Below are 20,997 nucleotides of genomic sequence, written 5' to 3'. Positions count from 1 at the left end.
TTACAGCAGTGGTTTGAGGAAGCTCACAGCTCAGAGACAGGTGAACAGAAGAGTTGGGAGGTGTTGGGAGAACAGAAGGGGGAGACAGAGGCAGAGCAGCCAGCTGACATGTTATCACTGGAAAGCATACCCAACCCCCCTTCCCTCAAAACCCAGCGTGCATTGAAAGTGGAAGAGCAAAGGGCTCAAAGACAATTAGCCCCGGGCAGCCACCATAAGGGGAAGTGCTGTTACTAGGAAGGGAGGGAGGAGGAGCTCAGCTGGAGCATCACCATTAATCTAAGAGGCAGCATACAAGAGCCTCTCACTGTGAATACCAAATAAAGACTCGGTAAGAGCTTCCTTGTCTACTTCATTGGGTGTCTGCTGTGAGCAGGGGAGGATCAGAATTCACTGAAGCCTGACACCCATGGAGAGCCACTTCTAGTCAGTGTGGACAATATTGAGCTAGATCTGTCCACCGTGTAAATTTTCTATAACCCCCCCCCCCCCGATGTAGCATTGTTTCAGGACTTTGGGGGACCTAAGGTTGTAGCCTGGCAATGCTTTGTATTCATCCATTGCATTCCTATCTGTCAGGGCCGCCTCAGGTCCCAGCTCACAAGAGACCAACGCCAAGTCCACTTTATATACAAAGATCTTTATTGCAGTACATTGTATGCTCCACAGCCGAGGCGCGCAGCCCCACGTCTGTTACGCTTAGACCGCTGAAGTCACCTCTGAATCAGTCCCGCCTCTACACCAGTTTAAGAGGCTTGTGCTGCTCCACCTCTTCCTTTCCTTCCTTTTCCGCAGGGTCTTCCTGCCCCCTGGGGTTTCGCCCCTCCTGGATTCCCCTGACGCTGAATCCCCAGACAACTCTTCCCCCCTCCTGCGTGCTTTGGGACCTGGCTCCTCCTCCGGGCTCTCTGTATTTCCGCGCGCCCGCTACCTCTGACCTTCCTCTTGACAGTTACACTACTCCCTGTACTACTCTCCGCCCCTTCCGGGAGGACGTCTTGCCCCGATCTCCTTCCCCTCTCTGCTTCCTGCTCTGCTTCTCCTGTCACACTGGAAACTCCACCCCCTTCACTCCATTCCGGCGGAGAAGCCGGCCCCGATTCCCAACTCCCACTCGGGGTTCCCCTGCTGCTCCCCTGCTCCTGACGAGTCCCCCCTGTGACTCCCCTTGGCCTGACCACGGGCGCCCCCTTTTGTGAATCCTCCGATTCACTTGAAAGACTCATGGAATCCCTCAAGTCATTGTCATCCTCTTCCTCGTCGTTCTGGGATTCTTCCCCCTCGCTCTCAGTCTCCTCCCTCATCTGTGCCTCTCTCCCTGAACCCCTGACACTATCCAATGAATCCTCACTCTTCCACCCTAGGTCGCGACTTGGACACAATCATCCATGAGAACTTCACCGGTGAGATAATTGATGAACTGGGCAGTGGCTTCACCATCCAGACAGTCACTGAGACAGATGTTGAGCTGGAATTCGCACGCAACGCCACTGAGGAGGAGGCCCGAGGCAGCATTGCCACCTTGGAGCCAATAGACTTTACCGCCTCGGAGGTGGACGAAGGCTTCACAGCAACACCAGATCTCTTTGTTACTAGCTTCGTTGAAGAGGCAGAGAACAGGACAGATGTGGGGATCTGGGAGGGTCTAGAAAACGCCACCTTCTCGCTCCTAGATGCTCTTCCCACCACTGATACCCTGGAGGTGAGCTCGGTGGAAGACAGCTTGTGGGCTACCGTCACGCCAGGAGTAGACTCCACCTTGTCATTTACCGGGGAAGATCAAATTGTGCCGGGAACAGCTGCTCCTGATATTGGCCTCATTCCTGGGCAACCCATTTCTCCCACAGGTATGTGGCAATGCCTAGTGCTATATGCAAATGCAGGGGAACAAAATCCACCTGATTCAGTAGCCCAGTGCGGTCCACAGCAAATCACATAAGAATGTAAGAAGAGCCTGCTGGATCCGGCAATGTCCCATCTAGTCCAGCATCCTGTTCTCACTGTGGCCAACCTGAAACCAGCAAGAGGGACCCTATCACACCTAGAAATGGACAAGTCTGGCAAGTCCAGTTTCCCATTTTTCCAATCCGGTGTTCACTTCTCCAGATTTCTCCATCAGCTAGGAAACCTTAAAAAAAAAATGACTTCATGAAAAATTGTCAGCATTTTTGTTTCATTTTTCTAAATACACACGTTTTTGCATGTGATTGCCCCTAATCTAATGCAAATTTTGTATATTGATTTCACTGAGACACACATTATTATGCATACTTTCCCCTAATGTATGAATTTTGGGGCACATTATTGGGTTGGAGAGCTTCATCACAAAATTCATAGGTGTGAATTTCAAAGAATAGCTGCATTCTGCTTTCCATATTGTTTTAAGAAGTGCAGATTGGGTAAGTTCGCATCAAAATGAAAAACCTAACTGAATTTCTCCTACATCCCTAATCAGAAATATTTCAAGGAAAACAGGACTGAGCCAAAACCAGTGACATACACTCATCCTCCAGAGGGAACTGCTTTTAGAGTCAGTTTCAGTTCTCCGGAAACACATATTGAAATTGCAGAAATATTAGCACATCCCTAGGGGAAATGCAATGCAAGTGTTGATGGGTTTATGCCCAATTGCCCCTTCAGTTGTTTTTCCTTTTCCTTCAACAGGTGTCATCTTTCATTACCGGCCATCCACCAACAGGTATTCCCTGACTTTTGTCAAAGCTCAGCAAGCTTGCCTGGATAATAATGCTGTGATTGCCACTCCTGAACAGCTGCAGGCAGCCTATGAGAATGGTTACGACCAGTGTGATGCTGGCTGGCTGAGAGACCAGACGGTCAGGTAAGGACAGATGATGACTCAGCAAGTCCAGTGGGAAGGTTAATGAGTAGGGTATTTTTAGCCTGCAGGGTACATGATGAAGTGGTGGGGTGGATGCCATCTTCAAGCATTTGAAGAGCTGTTGCGTTGATGATGAAGCCAATTTGTTTTCTATTGCTCCAGAGAATAAGGATCTGAATTAGTGAGTTCAAGTTACAAGGAAGAGGGTTTCAGCTAAAGCAGGGGTAGGGAACCTTGGGTCTTCCAGATGCTGCTAAACTATAACTCTTGCCTTCCTTGACCTCTGGCCATATTAGCTGGACTTGATGAGAGCTGGAGTCCAAAAACATCTGGAGATGAATAAGGTCTATGTCTCTGACTTGATGGGAATTGGAGTCCAATAGCATCTGGGAGGCAATGGGGTGGTGGCTCCGCCCACCTGTCAACATGGCACAAGGTGGGGGGCAGCTCAGAATCCAGCCTGATAGCAAGCTCCTTTGCTCTCCTCAAAGTACTATAACTGTTGCTTACAGAGAGCCGGTGTGACATAAGTGGCTAAGATTTTGCAAATCCCAGGACAAATTGCATGCAGCTGCCAGTCCCAGTGTCAGTATTTGACCAGATGATCCTTCTAAGACTGGAATGCTTCTTGTAAGATGATGTTTGTGTTGGGATACTGCCAGGGAGACATCATCCATCAAGGCCCCACGTCGATTCCGGACGATCCATCGATCTCCCGTAGACACGCAGTATCATTCAATTAGCGACACGAGCCCCAGAAATAGCTTCCCACATTCCAGAGCTCTTGCACGCTCTATCAGCACATAATGCACAGCGAAAGATGCACACAGGAGAGCATTATTTACAATTTTATTCAGCGTTGGTCAGAACAAAGAAAACATGACTGCCTGCTTCAGTGTCTCAGACACAGAGAGAAACGAAAGCAAAGACAAAACATAAACTTCCTGTGAACAGGAAATACGCAGACTCTGTGACTCACAAAGCCTGCTCCCTTTTAAGGTGGAACGGAAATATCCTAACAGTTTGCTGTGCCACAGGTGTGCATCTTTAAAAAACAAAAAAGGATTCTATTTTCTTTAGACCTATTGTTTCTTCTCATATGCAGATTTATTATTATTATTTACTTATACCCCGTCCATCTGGCCGGGCCTCCCCAGCCACTCTGGGTAGCTCCCAACAAAATATTTAAAACACGGTAAAACATCAAACATTAAAAACTTCCCTAAACAGGGCTGCCTTCAGGTGTTTTCTAAAAGTCACCTGCTGAAAACTTTTTTGTTTTGTTTTGCCAAGCATACCTAGAAATATAATGAGTTACCCTATATTTGTTTCAAAAGTGTTATTGAGTTTCTATTTGCTTTTAACGGTGGTGGTTCCATGCATATTTGTTTGTAATTGGTTTGTGGAGCTTAGCTGTGTTTTACTTACAGCTTTATTCTGCACACCACACAGAAAGATCTTTGATCAAGGGGTTCATACATCTTCTAAATAGATAGATGGGTGAGATCTTGGGTAAAAAATTAACAAATGTCTTTAATGGCCAGGTACCCTATTGTGGTTCCGCGAAGCAAATGTGAAGGAGACAAAGACGACATCCCAGGGGTACGGACATATGGCATGCGCCCAGCATCCGAGATGTTTGATGTCTACTGCTATATTGACAGACTGAATGGTAAGTTTTCTTCCATAATTCCTGTGTTGGAGGTAGGGGAGTAAAGTGCATTTGAATGTATTCATGCGCCAGACACAGTTCCGGATTTACGTATAAGCTAAACAAGCTATAGTTTAGGGCCCTGCTCTCTTGGTGGCCCCCCAAAAAATTAAAGGAAAAAACCTGGATGTATATTTCCAAAATATAAGATAAAAAAACAAATGAAATAAAACCTACATACAGCAACAGTCATGGGCCCCACCTGCTAGCCTGCTCCCTAAAATATCACTGGTTTGCTCATTTCTATATATAGGGTGTCTGCATTCTGCGTGGACTGGTTTCATGGCAACATGTAGCATGCAGCTGCAGACTGCAGTGCAACACAGTTGAATGTAGGTCAAGCTGTTGTACCTGTTATCTAATATTAAAGAGTGCTTGTAGACTGGTAATCAGGCAGCATAGACTAAGGGTGTGAGTCTTATGCCTACTGATTGATTTCATGTAATACATAATTTATTTATTTTGATCCCATTATAAAACTACTGTAGAAAAATATTCATCTTTATTATTTAGTAGACCTATATTATTATTGACTAGTACGTACAGTTCCCTATTGCCTCCACTTACTACTATAATACTATATATAAATATTATAATTATTCAACACAAAAAACAGTGACAATTTGTTGTTGACAAAGGACAGCTGGACATATAAAGGGCCCCATTACCTTCAGTAGCTTAGGGCCTCATCAAACCTAAATCTGGCCCTGGCCAGACATGTTAATATTCTGGTTGCCTCACCTCAAAAAGGATATTGTAGAGTTGGAAATGGTTTAGGAAAGAGCAACCAAACTGATCAAGGAGACGACGCACCCCCTATGAAGAAACGCTACAGCATCTGGGACTTTTTAGTTTAGAGAAAAGGCAAGTAAGAGGTGACACGGTAAAGTTTATAAAATCACACCTGGCATGGAGAAAGTGGTTGGAAAGAAACATTTTCCTCCCTCTCCCATGGCACTCATAAACATCCAATGGAACTGAATGCTGGAAGACTCCATCTTCAGTCCAGTGGTTTAACCATTTTTAATGATCAGCTTGGTTTGCCAAGCTGTTAGACTATTCCAAAATGGCAAAACTGACCGGAAAGCTCAGGGATCAAGAAGACAAAAACTTCAAGAAAGAATGGGGGGGGATTTATAATTTACTTAGGAGACCACTGTAAGCAGATGAAAACATTAGCAGGATTTTAATCTAACTTGCAGTGTAACAAATACTATGGACAATATGGATAGATGCAAAATATAGACTATGAAATGATATGCAGTTGAAAATGTTGACAATAGGACCCATGGAGGGGATGGGAAAGTCTTGAGATTCAAAGAAATCTCTCTATTTGGTTTTGTTATAAATTTATATTTGTAAAATCAAATAAAAATGATTAAAAAAACAACAATTTTTAACAATCAAATCTTCTTCCTGGGGAACCTTTCTGAGGGGAATAGGGGTCTCCTAAGAATTCTCAGTAAGGTAAGAAGGGAAAGGTACCCCTGCCCGTACGGGCCAGTCTTGACAGACTCTAGGGTTGTGCGCCCATCTCACTCAAGAGGCCGGGGGCCAGCGCTGTCCGGAGACACTTCTGGGTCACGTGGCCAGCGTGACATCGCTGCTCTGGCGAGCCAGCGCAGCACACGGAAACGCCATTTACCTTCCCACTTGTAAGCGGTCCCTATTTATCTACTTGCACCCGGGGGTGCTTTCGAACTGCTAGGTTGGCAGGCGCTGGGACCGAGCAACGGGAGCGCACCCCGCCGCGGGGATTCGAACCGCCGACCTTTCGTTCGGCAAGCCCTAGGCACTGAGGCTTTTACCCACAGCGCCACCCGCGTCCCTAGGAATTCTCAGTACCTTTGCCTATATTTCCCAGGATTTTGGAGGAAGCCATGACTGTTTAAATTGGAATGACGATGCTTTAAATGTATAGTGCAGGTGGGACCAGCATTAGTAATCTCACTGTCGCCCATGGTGAAATTTCATCACTTACATAATTTGCATATTTAATTACAAAAATTATGTTCTCATTACATTGATCCACCCCACGTATTTCGGTGCAGAGGAAACGCAATGCAAATATGGAGGAATGTAATCAATCAAGTCCCATTTGCGGACTGAAGGCAAAGGTGAACAGCAATCATATTTGCTGGATTAATTTATGTTTCACACATGAGACGAATAAGGGAATGTCAGCAATTTCCACCCCCCATTTCCATTTCCATAGGACCTCTCCAATATATCTAGCCAAAAGTCACACGCTTACTGTTTTATCCCTAGGTGAGGTCTTCTTCGCAACACAACCAGACCAGTTCACCTTACAGGAAGCTCAAGAATACTGTCAGAGCCAGAATGCTACGCTGGCTTCAACTGGTCAACTCTATGCAGCCTGGAAGCTGGGTCTGGATAACTGCCGGGCTGGCTGGCTGGCTGATGGCAGCCTTCGATATCCCATTGTTCACCCACGTCCTGCTTGTGGTGGGGAGAAGCCTGGTGTGAGGACCACCTACCTGTACCCCAATCAGACGGGATTCCCTGATCCTCAGTCAAGGCACCACGCTTTTTGTTTCAGAGGTACTGTCTGGGAGAGTGCTGTTGTGGTCAGGTCATGCTCACAGGCCTCCCACAGGCCTCTGTGAGAACAGGATGCTGGACCAGATGGGTTTTGAACTAGCAGGCTCTTCTTCTGATGTTCTTGTGTCTCTGTGACTCATCACAGAAAGTTTTTCAAGCACTACAGGTCCAGAATAATACCACATAATGTATTCCAGAAGAGAAGAACAATGTGAATTGTTTTAAAATGGTGAAACTGTAAGCCACTTTGAGTCCAAGCCTGGGGAAAAGGCAGGATTTTAATATTGATAGTGACATTGGTATTGGTATTGATCTTGTTAATAATTTTATTATTTGTACCCTGCCCATCTGACTGGGTCACTCCAGCCACTCTGGGTGGCTTCCAGCGTATCCAGAAGTATAATAAAACACCAGACATTAAGAACTTCCTTATACAGTGGTACCTCAGGTTACATATGCTTCAGGTTACATATGCTTCAGGTTACAGACTCCGCTAACCCAGAAATAGTGCTTCAGGTTAAGAACTTTGCTTCAGGATGAGAACAGAAATTGTGCTCCGGTGGCGCAGTGGCCCCATTAGCTAAAGTGGTGCTTCAGGTTAAGAACAGTTTCAGGTTAAGAACAGACCTCCAGAACAAATTAAGTACTTAACCCAAAGTACCACTGTACAGGGTTGCCTTCAGATGTCTTCTAAAGGTTGTATAGTTACATATCTCCTTAACATCTGATGGAAAGGTGTTCCACAGGGAGGGTGCCACTGCCAAGAAGACCCTCTGCCTGGTTCCCTGTAACCTCACTTCTTACAGTGATGGAACCATCAGAAGGCCCTCAGAACTAGATCTCAGTGTCTGGGCTAATGACAGAATAGTAAAAATAAAAATAAACAACAACAAACAAACAAACAAACAATGTAAGACTTTTAGCTGAGGAAATGAAATATGGGGGTCATGATAGACTAATGAGAATTACATTAAGTTGGGCATTATCCATTCAGAACTGAGGGTGTTCCAAAAATTCTCCCCACACTAAACAGGGTAGACGTAAGACATCTGAGACAGACAGGACACTTTTGGATATTCACTGTGATGTTTTTTGTCTTTCAGCTCAACCATCTCAGTATGAGGGCATAGAGGAAGAGCTTATTGCAGCCCAGCTAGTTCCTGGGGTCGAGGAAGTCCCTTCTGGGGAGGAAACAACTGTGGAAATGGAGTTTGCCACTGATTCTGAAAATCAGACCGAGTGGGGAACAGAAGTATTTCCAACAAACATATCATTGTTGTCTGGTATGTTGGGCTCCATGGTTATAACTTTGCAGCCCTATTCAGAGGTGGCTCTAACCGTGTGCTTCCTATGTGTGGTGGACATAATGATGCATGTAGACCAAGGGTGGGGAACGTATGGTCTCCAGATGTTGCTGGCCTATTAGCCATGCTGACTGGGACTGGTGGGAGTTAATAACATCTGGAAAACAAGTCCTATGAAGAATGGTTGAAGGAACCAGGGCTGTTCAAATACCCAGAGGAACGTGACACAGAACAGGGCAAAGATTTCTTCCCTGATGCCCCAGAGAACAAGACTAGATCCAAAGAACTTAATTTACAGGGTGGTCGATTTAGAGAAGGTGCCTGCCTGATATATAATGGGGGGGGGGGGGTCTCCAAAGCGTAGCCACACTTAAAGGCCCAATTCTGACATCGTACAGAACAGACCTGCTGACAGGATGCCTTTTCCTGCAGAATACAGCAATAGGTGTGGCACATAGGGGATGAGACGATCTTTTAGGTATTCTGGGTATCCTGATTGCAGGCTGCATAAGGCTTGGTACTGCAGTACCAACACTCAGAAGTTTGACCAGCGGCTAAATATGGGATGGCATATGGCAGCTAATGCAGCCAATGCAGTTATTTCCACAGCAATATGGTGATATTCTGCCCTAATGAACAGCCAGGTCTCTGTCTTTTGCACTAGCTGCAGCTTCCAGGCCAGCCTAAAAGGCAACCCCAAATAGAGCACATTGCAGTACAGGCAACTCCCCCATTTATGCCTATTCAATATGTGCATGACCGTGCATACGTGAGTTGCTCCAAACCTGTAAGTGAGCTGGAAACGTCACAAAAATGTTACAAAAAGGGGCAGAATGGGGCAGTTGCAGGCTTTTTCCAGTCGTGTTTCAAATATATACGATTTCACGGACATGTGCAGTGCCTCAGAATGTGACCCCCACATAAATGGGGGGCTGCCTGTAATCTAATCTGCCAATGATCAGCACATAGTCAACAGTGGAACACGAGGTATCTGCAGTGAAAAGGATCCAGTAGCAGGCAGTGGGTGAGACCTTCTGTTTGAATTCCTAGGCTGCCATAGCTAATGAGAGATGATAATGGACAATTGATATCGAAAAGAGTTCAAGCTGATGTTTCTCATTATATCATGTGAGAAAATATCATAGTGTCCTTGAACAAGATTTGTTTAATGTTTTCTCTCTCTCTTTCTTTCTCTCTCCCACACACTTCTTTTTTTAAGTGATTCCATCAGCTGTTGCTCCTATTGATGCCATACCTAGTGAAACAAGTGTAGAAGCTCCAATCACACAAACATCTGCTTCTGGGTGGACATCTGGAGCTCCAGATACAAGTGGAATGTATGAACCTAGTGGAGAACCATCTGGATTTGGAGAAAGCGGGTTTCCTTCTGGAGCCACAGATTTCAGCGGACTCCCTTCTGGTGAGAGTGGCCTGCCATCAGGAGACATAAGTGGCCTGTCTTCTGGTGTTATTGAAGTCAGCATTTTACCTTCTGGAGATGAAGAACTGACATCAGGGATTGGCTCAGGAATCCAAGAGCGAGTACCTGGACTTCAAGAAGGCAAAGGGGTTCCAGAAATCAGTGGGTTGCCTTCTGGATTCAGTGGAGATGGTTCTGGTGTGGACTTTTTCAGTGGCTTACCATCTGGAGAGTATGATTACAGTGGTCTCCCATCTGGATTTCCTACTGTGTCCCTTGTCAATGCCACATTGGTGGAAGTTGTCACCACAGCAACGGACAAGGAAGTTGAAGGGAAAGGAACAATTGATGTCAGTGGAGATGGAGACTTATCAGGGTTGCCCTCTCCTGGATGGGACATGAGTGGCATAACCAGTGGGTTACCCTCAGGATTTGATGTCAGTGGAATACCTGACATCAGTGGGTTTTCCTCAGGACTTGATATCAGTGGGGAGCTGCCTAGGATACCTGATTTCAGTGGATTACCATCTGGACTTGACGCTAGCGGACAACCATCTGGCCTACCAGATATTAGTGGGTTGTCCTCAGGAATTGACTTCAGTGGGGAACATTTTGGGATACCTGATATAAGTGGCTTCGTGGACTTAAGTGGCCAAGCTTCCGGTACTGATGGAAGTGGCGAACCTTCAGGGGTTACCTTCATAGATGCCAATTTGTTTGAAGTGACAACTCCTTCAGCTAAAGAAGAAGAAGGCAAAGGATTTGTAGAAATGAGTGGGTTGTCTTCAGGAGATGAAGATCTATCAGGCACAGTGTCTGGAATGTTAGATGTGAGTGGTCAGCCTTCTGGCCAAATAGACTTCAGTGGGTGGACTTCAGGATCTCATGAAATTAGTGGACTTCCAAGTGGACTAACAGACATTAGTGGTGAAAGTTCTGGTGTTGGTCTCACCAGTGGCTTGTCATCTGGAATTTATGATTATAGCGGGCTCACGTCTGGGTTTCCCACGGTCTCCCTTGTGGATACAACTTTGGTGGAAGTTGTAACACAGCCATCAGTTGCCCAGGAATTTGGAGAAGGGACATCTGGGGTATTAGAAATCAGTGGATTTCCTTCAGGAGATAGGGAGGCATCTGGAGAACCATACGATGTGACAACAGTTAGCGGCTATCCATCAGGAACAACTGACATCAGTGGAACATCATCGGGTGTTCCTTATTTTAGTGGAGAAATTGCTGGTGTCACTGACCTAAGTGGAGAGTCTTCAACTGCAGCTGGTACTAGTGGTGATGCCTCTGGAATCCCAGAAATCACCTTAGTAACTTCTGATCTTATAGAAGCTGTGACAAGCCCTGCAGTTTCACAGGAAATGGCTGGAGGAACAGAGGCAACACATCCCCATTTTTCAGAATCAAGTGGGGAAACCTCCACGACTGGTGGAGAGACTTCTGCATATCATGAAAGTACCATAAGCCCACCTGAATATCATGATATTAGTGGTGAAACATCCACATTTCATGAAGCCGGTGTAGAAACCTCTACTATTCATGAAACCAGTGGTGAGATATCCAGGTTTCATGAACCTGGTGTAGAATCCTCAACTGTTCATGAAACCAGTGGTGAGATATCCAGGTTTCATGAAGCTGGTGTAGAATCCTCAACTGTTCATGAAACCAGTGGTGAGATATCCAGGTTTCATGAACCTGGTGTAGAATCCTCAACTGTTCATGAAACCAGTGGTGAGATATCCACGTTTCATGAAGCTGGTGTAGAATCCTCAACTGTTCATGAAACCAGTGGTGAGATATCCAGGTTTCATGAAGCTGGTGTAGAAACTTCCACCATTCATGAAACAAGTGGTGAAGCATCAGCATTACCAGACAGCCACCCTGAAATGCCAACCCTTTATGAAACGGGTAGTGAAACATCAGCATTGCCTGAAAGCCATACAGAAACATCTGGAGTACCTTATTTCAGCGGATTGCCCTCTGAGGCACTTGAAGAAAGAAGCCAGATTCATGGGGATAGTTCTGGGCCACCTCCTGACCCTGCCTCTGACATTCCAGAGAAAGCTCTGCTGCCAGATAGTCTACCAGGAACCAGTGAACCAGATGCGCACTCCAAGCATCTAGAAGAAGGCCAGGTTGAAACAGAGGCCTATACACACAAAATACCAGGTTCGGAAACAGAAGGTGCAGCTTTTCCAGAGGTTCCACCAACACCTCCGACTGCCACTGATGTCCTGCCTGAAGTTTCACCAGAGGTTACAGATGAGACTGAATCTACTACACAAGGTACAGTTAAAAATATGCAGTGGAACCCCCAATAGCCAGCCTTGGTTATTTGACTCTCCAGAATGCTCACACTCCCTGAGGAAGAATCTACACACATATTTTAAAAAATTGTGAAAATGCATTTTTAAAAGTGTTTTTAAAAATACATTGAATTTTCCATAAGGCTCACCATCGCCATCTAGTGTCACATTGTATATTGCACTTAAAACACACTTCACATGTTTTACAGTGGTACCTCGGGTTACATACGCTTCAGGTTACACACGCCGCTAACCCAGAAATAGTGCTTCAGGTTAAGAACTTTGCTTCAGGATAAGAACAGAAATCGGGCTCCAGCGGTGCGGCGGCAGCAGGAGGCCCCATTAGCTAAAGTGCTGCTTCAGGTTAAGAACACTTTCAGGTTAAGAACGGACCTCCGGAATGAATTAAGTACTTAACCCGAGGTACCACTGTATTTGCAGCTGTATAGCTGAGCCCTGGGTCTCTCTCAGACCATCCTTTATCATACTGCCTTTCATCAATAGAACCTCATTCCTGTTCATCTAAACCAGTGGTCAGGAATCTATTTCAAACTGAGGGCCACATAGTCTTTCTGGGAATTTCTTTTGGGGGGAGGTGAGAGCATGACTGAAGGCAAATGTGGGTGAAGAAATGAATGTTACTTTTGTCAACAGGAAAGAGGATGTAAACAAAAGAACTAGTTGGCTTCGCCTGTCATTGGTTCTACTGCCACCTACTGTTAGCCTCCCTGCCTTCCACCCTACCAGTTCCAAAGGGCACCAGCCACCACAGGAAGAGATCATTAATGCTTATCTCCTTTCATGGTTGCAGTTATGCCCAAGACATGTGAAGAGAAACCATGCGGTGCTGGAACCTGCCAAGAACAAGATGGAAGCGTCACTTGCGTGTGCCCACCTGGGTATATGGGTGATCGCTGTGACATAGGTAAGTCCTAACTTCTTCTTAATATGGAGGTTGAGATGGTAATATGCACCCCACCAAGAAAATGTTATTGCAAAACTGTGTTGCTTGTTGGGCACGTTGAGCAAATATCCCAGGTTCTGAGCACGGAGGCAGAACCAAGAAACAGAAGAACAGATAGGCTACCCACAATGCACTATTGTTACGTTTATTTGTTCAAGCGCACATGGAACAACAGATCTGCTCTACTGATCTGCAATTCAATAAACAACAAATGCAGCTCAATGCAAACGGATAATAATCCAAAATTGATGGCTCTCAAAGCATCAGCCCCGCAACAGCTGGTATACGTAACTGCACTGGGAAGAGAGTTTCTCACCCAGTGAAGAATTACAACCCCAGGAAGGAGGCTTCATTCATAGTTCTAGCTGCAGGGCAAGTGGGGCTGGGCTCACTCAGCCCAAGATGGAACACACACACCTTTGTGAACAGCAGCACTGCTTAAAGAGGTGTCACTGTGCTTTAAATGTATGGTGTGAATGTGGTCTCTGCCTCTGTCTCTTGTCCTGCATACTAACAGTAGCAGGGTTACCATATTTCAAAAAGTGACAGGGCAGAAAAGTTGTAGAGCCTTTGGGGGGGGGGTTGCCATACATCCGGATTTTCCAAAACATATCAGCAATTTCTGCCTGGACACTGTTTCCGACTGCCGTATTCCGGCTATGTTCAGGAAATTCTGAACATATGGCAACCCTAAACAGTAGTAGCCCTTTACACCCAATACACGAGGGTTTAGAAAAAGAAGAAGAAATTTTCCTTCTGAGGAAGGAAGCTCTTATTCTGAAATGTTTCCCAGCAGTCCAGGACTATTCACTGAAAACCATGTCCTTCTGGAATGTAACTCACAAGGGAGTGTCCATCAGACCAGCAGAAGTCATCCTTACCCATTCTGTCTCTAAAGCCAAACCATTGGTAGTCTTGAACATTGTCTACAAAGGAGAGAGGAAGAGGGGGGGGGATATCTTTCTATCATCTATCTATCTATCTATCATCTATCTATCATCTATCTATCTATCTATCTACCTATCTAGCTATCTACCTATCATCTATCTATCTATCATCTATCTATCTATCTATCTATCTATCTATCTATCTATCTATCATCTCCATCCATCTTGGGTCTCCAGCTGTTTTTGGACTACAACTCCCATCAACCCTAGATAGCAGGACCAGTGGTCAAGGATGATGCAATTGTAGTCCAAAAACTGTTGGAGACCCAAGTTTGGGAAACCCATGGCTACTTTAAGTGGTATCATAGTCTGTAATTGACCTACAATTTGGGGGCCTTGAAGCTTGAACTGTTATGGGGTGGGGATGGAAACAGTCTCAGATTCTGATTAAAATTGCTGTACATGTCAAAATTATCTCACATGTCAAAGTCACTGGTGTGAATACAAATTTCCTATCCCTTTAGTTTTCAAATTCCTGCAACACACCACCTGTAGAACATCTGCGCTACTGACGCTCAAACTTTGGGATTGGGACACAACAAAAAATTAGTCAATTTGAATTGTGTGACTCAAATTGGATGTACTAGCCCCTCCCCCCCCCAAAAAAAATAAGCAGCATGGACTAAGTCGTTTCTGGGGGCCCTCTGGGGCCCTGAAGCTTAATCTTCTTTAGTTTTATAGTAGATCCACCCTGATCATAGTGCTTTGAATGTATGGTCTGCATGTGGTCTCCAAAGGAGGTACTTCTTCACACAGTGAATAGTTAAACTATCCAATTTGCTACCATGAGATGGATCAATGGCCTCAACTTAGCTGGCTTTGAAAGGGGATGAGTCAAATTCATGGAGGATAAGGCTATCAATGCTTACCACCAAGATACCTCTCTCCATGTGGAACAATCCGGATGCTACAATCTTCATCTGAGGCCCTTCTCCATCTGCCCCCGCCACAGGAGATCCAAAGGGTGGCAACACAAAAACGGGCCTTTTCAGTGGTGGCTTCCCACTTGTAGAAACACTGTCCTCAGGGACGCTCTCCAGGCATCTTTTATATATTTCTAAACACCTGGCAAAATTTTGCCTTTTTACAGAGGCTTTTGGCTCTTAATCTGAAGGGTTTTCAAGTATTTACGGCCTCTTTCAGTGCAGCAGGATCTGTAAGATCTTTGTATAGAGGTGGGGTTCTTTCATTTCTTTTATTGATTGTGTTTGTTGGAATCGGTTTCAGTATTTCTGTTGTGTCTGTAAGTTGCTTTGAGTCATTTCCATTATCATGGCTATGTGCTACATAGGGACACGGGTGGCGCTGTGGTTTAAACCACTGAGCCTCTTGGGCTTGCCAATCAGAAGGTTGGCGGTTCAAATCCCTGTGATGGAGTGAGCTCCTGTTGCTCTGTCCCAGCTTCTGCCAACCTAGCAGTTCAAAAGCACGGTAGTGCAAGTAGATAAATAGGTACTGCTGTGGTGGGAAGGTAAACACCATTTCCGTGCGCTCTAGTTTCTGTCACAGTGTCCCGTTGCACCAGAAGCAGTTTAGTCATACTGGCCACATGATCCAGAAAGCTGTCTGTGGACAAACACAGGCTCCCTCGGCCTGAAAGCGAGATGAGCGCTGCAACCCTATAGTCGCCTTTGACTGGACTTAACTGTCCAGGGTTCCTTTACCTTTACCTTTTACCTTTTGCTACACCTTCAAGGTCTGGGGTGATATGCCTCTGAACACTAGTTGCTGAGAATCACAAGTGAGGAAGAGTATTATTGTACTTAGGTCCTGTTTGTGGGCTCCCTGTAGGCACGCAGTTGGCCATTGTGGGAAGAGGATGTCCAACTAGATGGGCCTTGGGTCTTATCTAGGAAAAGCTCTTCCTATGTTCTTACAGCGCCATTTACTGTTGATCCTCCTTGCCTTTGCCATCACCTGCTCTCTTGCCAGGTAAAAAGCCAGGAAGCAGGTAGGCCGAGGCAGCAGCAGCAGCAGCTGCTGCTGCTCCTTTATCTCACCATTGTTGCCATTCCCTTGCTTATATCTTCTGGGCCAGAGGAAGAGATCAAGCAAGCAAGCAAGAGACAGAGGTGAAGAGGAGGAGAAGCAGGTTCAGGGAATTTGCAGCAGTCACACCCTTCTGGGGTGTGGAGCTCAGCAAATGCTGAACCGTGCTGACTCCCAGTGCTTACCTGTTCTCTGCTGGCAGGTCTTTTTAGAGTAAGCACTTTACATCACTATACCTTGGAGGGTTTTTCTGTATAAGAGAAGAAGAGGCAAAATAAAGTTTCTCAGGAAAGTGCTATAGAGCCACATTCTCTGACAGCTAGGGATGGGTGAATCTGTCAATTACATATTCTCTTGGTATCTCATTTTTTCCAATCGTAAGTTCTCCACATTTCCACATCAGTTTGCAATTTTAAGAAAAAAAGGTTCCCGTGAAAATTCATCACCACTTTGCTGCAAATTTACCCTAATATAAAAAAAATTGTATGCAAATTTTGCCAGATGTACACATTTCCTAATATTTATATTTCCCCTAATGCTGTGCATTTTTTATGTTACTTTTCACTCATATGTGCATTTTTGTGCACACTTTACGTGACCATGTGCATTTTTGTACACATTACTTGGTTGGAGAACTGCATGGCAAAATTCGGAGAAGTGCAATCTTCAAAGATCACTGTGTCTCAGTTCTCATATTGTTTTGGACAGTGCGAGTTAGGTAGATTTGCCTTTAAATGTGAACTGAATCATTCCCCCCCCCCCCGCCGCCCCATTCCTATGTTTTTCTAAGATTATAGAAACTTCTTGCAAACAAACCAAACTAAATGAAGACTGGATATAATCTCACCTCTGTGTAACCTTTGCACAAGCAAATCAATAAATAGTTCATCAGCTGGAGCCCTAATTCCCTGACAGCCAGTCTATGCATACTTCAGAATCCCATGGTGAAGTTTTTTCAGATGGGACCAGAAATGGCATGATTGCCTGTTCACTGTCAAAGAAAAGGGGAGAAAACCTCCATAAGTTACTTGTGCAAAAGCCATTTTTTGTTTTGTTAGCAGATACAAGTGAGAATGGAGATGTGGCTGTGGGGTGCAGAGAAATTTTTTATTCAAGTTTAGATGGGTTTTCTATAATGTACAGGCCTTTTTAATGCTGTTAATTTCCTATGCTGTTTCTTTATTTTCTTTAGCTCATCCAGACTTCCTTTTGTGCTGCGATTTCCAGGAAGAGGTCCATGCTTTCATGTCTGAGCATTTGTTTGTTTGCTTTGGTCTCAGTGCTTTCCCCAGGAAAACCTGTGTTTCACCATCGAATCGGAGAAAACGACAATCTGCAGAAAACCTCACTGCCGTTTCCTCCGATTCAGCAGTGAACACGGGGGAAACACACTGAGGCAAAAAAGCAAAAAACAAAGCTTGGATATGGATCTTTAAAGCCCCAACCTGGGCCTAGAAATGCGGCACAAAAGGAAGTCTGGATGAGTCCAAAGTTGGAAATAAGGATGTGTCTGGTTATCTTCTCTTATCGCTTGGCTTGTGAAATGAATGTGTGATGACAACCAATGTCTAAGGCTCTGGATAAAGATGAAACAACTAGAAGCAGACAAAGGTCCCCTCTAGGCTGTCAGTATTTTGCGGGAGAAACTCAAGAGGAAACTGGGAAATTTAGGCGTGCGCAATTAAAGTGGGATGCAGGTGGTGCTGTGGGTTAAACCTCAGAGCCTAGGACTTGCTGATCAGAAGGTTTGAACCCCTGCGACAGGTGAGCTCCCGTTGCTCCATCCCTGCTCCTGCCCACCTAGCAGTTCGAAAGCACGTCAAAGTGCAAGTAGATAAATAGGTACCGCCCCAGCGGGAAGGTAAACGGCGTTTCCTTGCACTGCTCTGGTTCGCCAGAAGCGGTTTAGTCATGCTGTACGCTGGCTCCCTCGGCCAATAAAGCGAGATGAGCGCCACAACCCCAGAGTCGGTCACGACTGGACCTAATGGCCAGGGGTCCCTTTACCTTTAATTAAAGTGGATTGAAGCCTACTGCTGCCTTGGGGCATCAGATCCACATTAAAAAAAGAAAAAGAAACAGACTTTTTGCAGTTGTGAGATGAACGGCTGACTAGTGGGAAGACGTATAAACACACCATGAGCAAATCAGGAGAGCTGGAAGGGACTATGAGGGTCACCTAGTCCAAAGCAGGAATCTTTTGTCTAATTCAGGGCTCAAACCCACGACCCAGAGATTGTCTCAGGCTCTACCGAATGATAGCTAGGTGACCAGAGGGGTGAGAAAGCCACAAGCGGAGATGTCCAAATGAAGCAGACGACAGAAAGTCATGGCAATAATTGATTTTGCAGGGTGTGCTAAAAAGACTTGGAAAAACTGGGGCTCCTTTTCATTGATTGATAGCCTGAAACACCAAGACCTATAGAGCTTACCAGCTTGGGAGGGGGCAAAGCTAAGATTGTGGGGTTTTTCTGCTCTAGGTGAATTAAGATCTTGCCTCATGCCATTGCACGTTGAGGAACATACAGTGGTGCCTCGCAAGACGAAATTAATTCGTTCCGCGATTTTTTTCGTCTTGCGATCTTTTTCGTCTTGCGAAGCACGGTTTCGGAAAAGTTTTGGAAAAGCTTCAAAAATCACCAAAGTCTTCAAAAACCTAAAAAAAGGCTACCACACCGCATTCTATGAGTTGCTCCTCGAAGTCAAGTCGCAACTGTATTAACGGTGTTAAGAAAAAGGAAACAAACTTGCAAGACGTTTCCGTCTTGCGAAACAAGCCCATAGGGAAAATCGTCTTGCGAAGCAACTCAAAAAACCAAAAACCCTTTCGTCTTGCGAGTTTTTTGTCTTGTGAGGCATTCGTCTTGCGAGGTACCACTGTAACAATATCATATCATCATCGTCGTCGTCATTTAACTGTCCTTCACCTTAAGGTCCCCAGAGTTACAACAATTAAAACAAAATATTAAAAACAGTTTAAAACAACTTGCAGACACGGAAACATGGTGGGTCCTAACAAAACAAACCTTAAGTGTCAACAGGCAGGGTAAAGAGGGGCACTTTCAAAATTTGCTGTATAACAAAGGTGACAGAGAAACCTCTCATCCTGTCCTTTAGGAACGTTACATAACCACATTGCCCTCCTCTGAATTTCCAGCATTTGTTATATAAAATAAAAAGTATCTGGAATTAGAGGGTTGTTGTTTTTTTTACTTGTGGGCCTAAAGGAGAAAAACAACAGTGGCTCACTAATACAATTAAATAACTTTGCAAACATATGAAGCTCCCTTTCCTGACTTTGGTCTAAGGGTTCGCTTTTCCATTTAGGTCCTCTCATCACAAAAATGACCCAAAATTTTCTTTTATCCTCTCTCCTTTACGAGCATGTCTATGTCCTGGGTAGCCCATCACAATCTTATGCATCTTGAGTGCCTCCCCATCAAAGTACTAAGCTGCCTTCCTTTCTCCCAAATGCAAGCAGTCGTTTGCCTCTGTGGTTGATCTGTCGTCCCTGTTGGTAAGCAAAAGGGAAGCCCTCCTATCACATCCTAGCCTGCCCTTCCCATTCCCCGTTCCTCTTCTGCTTCTTTGGCGGTGACCGTTCTAAGGCGAAAGCTGCTGCCCGCTTCCGAGTTTTACCCATTGCCTCCCCAAACCATTCATTCATTCTTCCTGCCCTGCCCTGCAAGACAAGCAAGGAAAGCCTTTCTCCTGCTGACGGACCTCTTTCCAGAGCCTGAGTCCTAATGGCAGCCCTTGATTTCTTGCAGACATTGATGAGTGCCACTCCAGCCCCTGTCTGAATGGAGCTACCTGCATCGATGGCATCCACACTTTCAAATGCTTATGCCTTCCCAGCTACGGAGGGGACCTCTGTGACGTTGGTACGCTCTGCCTGCCTGGCTTCAGCTAACCGTACTAACAGCATCCCTTCTCTCTCCCCTGGGTTGGGAGGTGTGGGGAGACATCCTCTCTGTCACACACACACACACACACACACACACACACACACACACACCCATCCCATCCTCATCTAACTCTTTAATAACTATAATAAAAAAACCCCAGTAGAAACTGCAACAGAACATTGCAGTATGGAGTGCTGCTGACGTTCAGGACTCCAGCCTCCCCACCTCCACTCAGTGTTTTCTCATTGCCCTGCCAAATATCTAATCTGCATACCATGACCACTGAGCATGCTCAGACCTCTCTGAGCTTGCCTGGGATTCCCTCCCACTAGAAGTTTTTTTTTTTTTGCCGGTTTTTGTTTGCTCATATGTCTGCAAACTTTGGCGTTTTCCCTTAAGCTGATGGATCTCTCTTGCGAGCTCATGCTGGTGTCATTTTTCGCTACGTACATAATCGACAGCACCTGAAACTTGCGTGTTAGTAATAGAAGGAATTGTTCGTTTTTGCCACAAGGAAATCTGGTTTCTTTGATTACCAGCCTATATTTATCTTGTGTATGGCAAGGAATTTCCATAGGTGGTTTCTGTCTTTCCCTTTTTTATAACTCTTAAGACTCCTGGGTATTCTCTTAGTCACACTTAGAAACCAAAGGAAGCCTTCGCTGGGAAGTTCCCAACATTCTTTCTCTTGGTCACATTCTTAAATGCCCAAGCTTACGTCACACTTCCAGCATCGTTCCAAAAACACAGGGTGGGATTATGGAGGTCTGACTCAAACCTACTGGACCCTACTGAAATGTGTAGAAGAAAGAAAAGGAGGCTGAAATCTGAGGTGCAATTGGGGAAAGGTCAAATATGTTGCCTTACCTCTGCAACTTTAACCCCCTTAGTTGTGTGTCTAAATGTATCCCTTCACTTTCTTCCTATGAATGAGTGGATTCATTTCTGGAGGGCAGAAGTGGAGGGAGTGCTACATTAAGGGAGACGGCCCTACCATTAGGCTGAGTGAGATAACTGCTTCAGGAGACAAATGCTATT

General features: G+C 45.2%; 1 protein-coding gene across 3 annotated transcripts in view; it reads left to right on the top strand.

Moving 5' to 3' along the window:
• The window catches only part of ACAN (aggrecan), an 82,310-nt gene that overhangs the window by 47,094 nt on the left and 14,219 nt on the right, over positions 1–20,997 (top strand). For 2 of the 3 annotated variants that reach the window (XM_077918901.1, XM_028705913.2), the window contains 8 exons: positions 1,365–1,847; positions 2,665–2,839; positions 4,384–4,511; positions 6,819–7,112; positions 8,216–8,395; positions 9,636–12,131; positions 12,963–13,076; positions 19,822–19,935. In XM_077918901.1, the coding sequence (XP_077775027.1) occupies positions 1,365–1,847; positions 2,665–2,839; positions 4,384–4,511; positions 6,819–7,112; positions 8,216–8,395; positions 9,636–12,131; positions 12,963–13,076; positions 19,822–19,935 (3,984 nt within the window). The remainder of the gene's footprint in view (positions 1–1,364; positions 1,848–2,664; positions 2,840–4,383; positions 4,512–6,818; positions 7,113–8,215; positions 8,396–9,635; positions 12,132–12,962; positions 13,077–19,821; positions 19,936–20,997) is intronic. The other variant, XM_077918902.1, reaches the window with a different exon arrangement.

This window comes from Podarcis muralis, chromosome 14 (assembly GCF_964188315.1).
Source record: "Podarcis muralis chromosome 14, rPodMur119.hap1.1, whole genome shotgun sequence".
Lineage (NCBI taxonomy): Eukaryota > Metazoa > Chordata > Lepidosauria > Squamata > Lacertidae > Podarcis > Podarcis muralis.
This window is presented reverse-complemented; position numbering and strand designations above follow the sequence as displayed.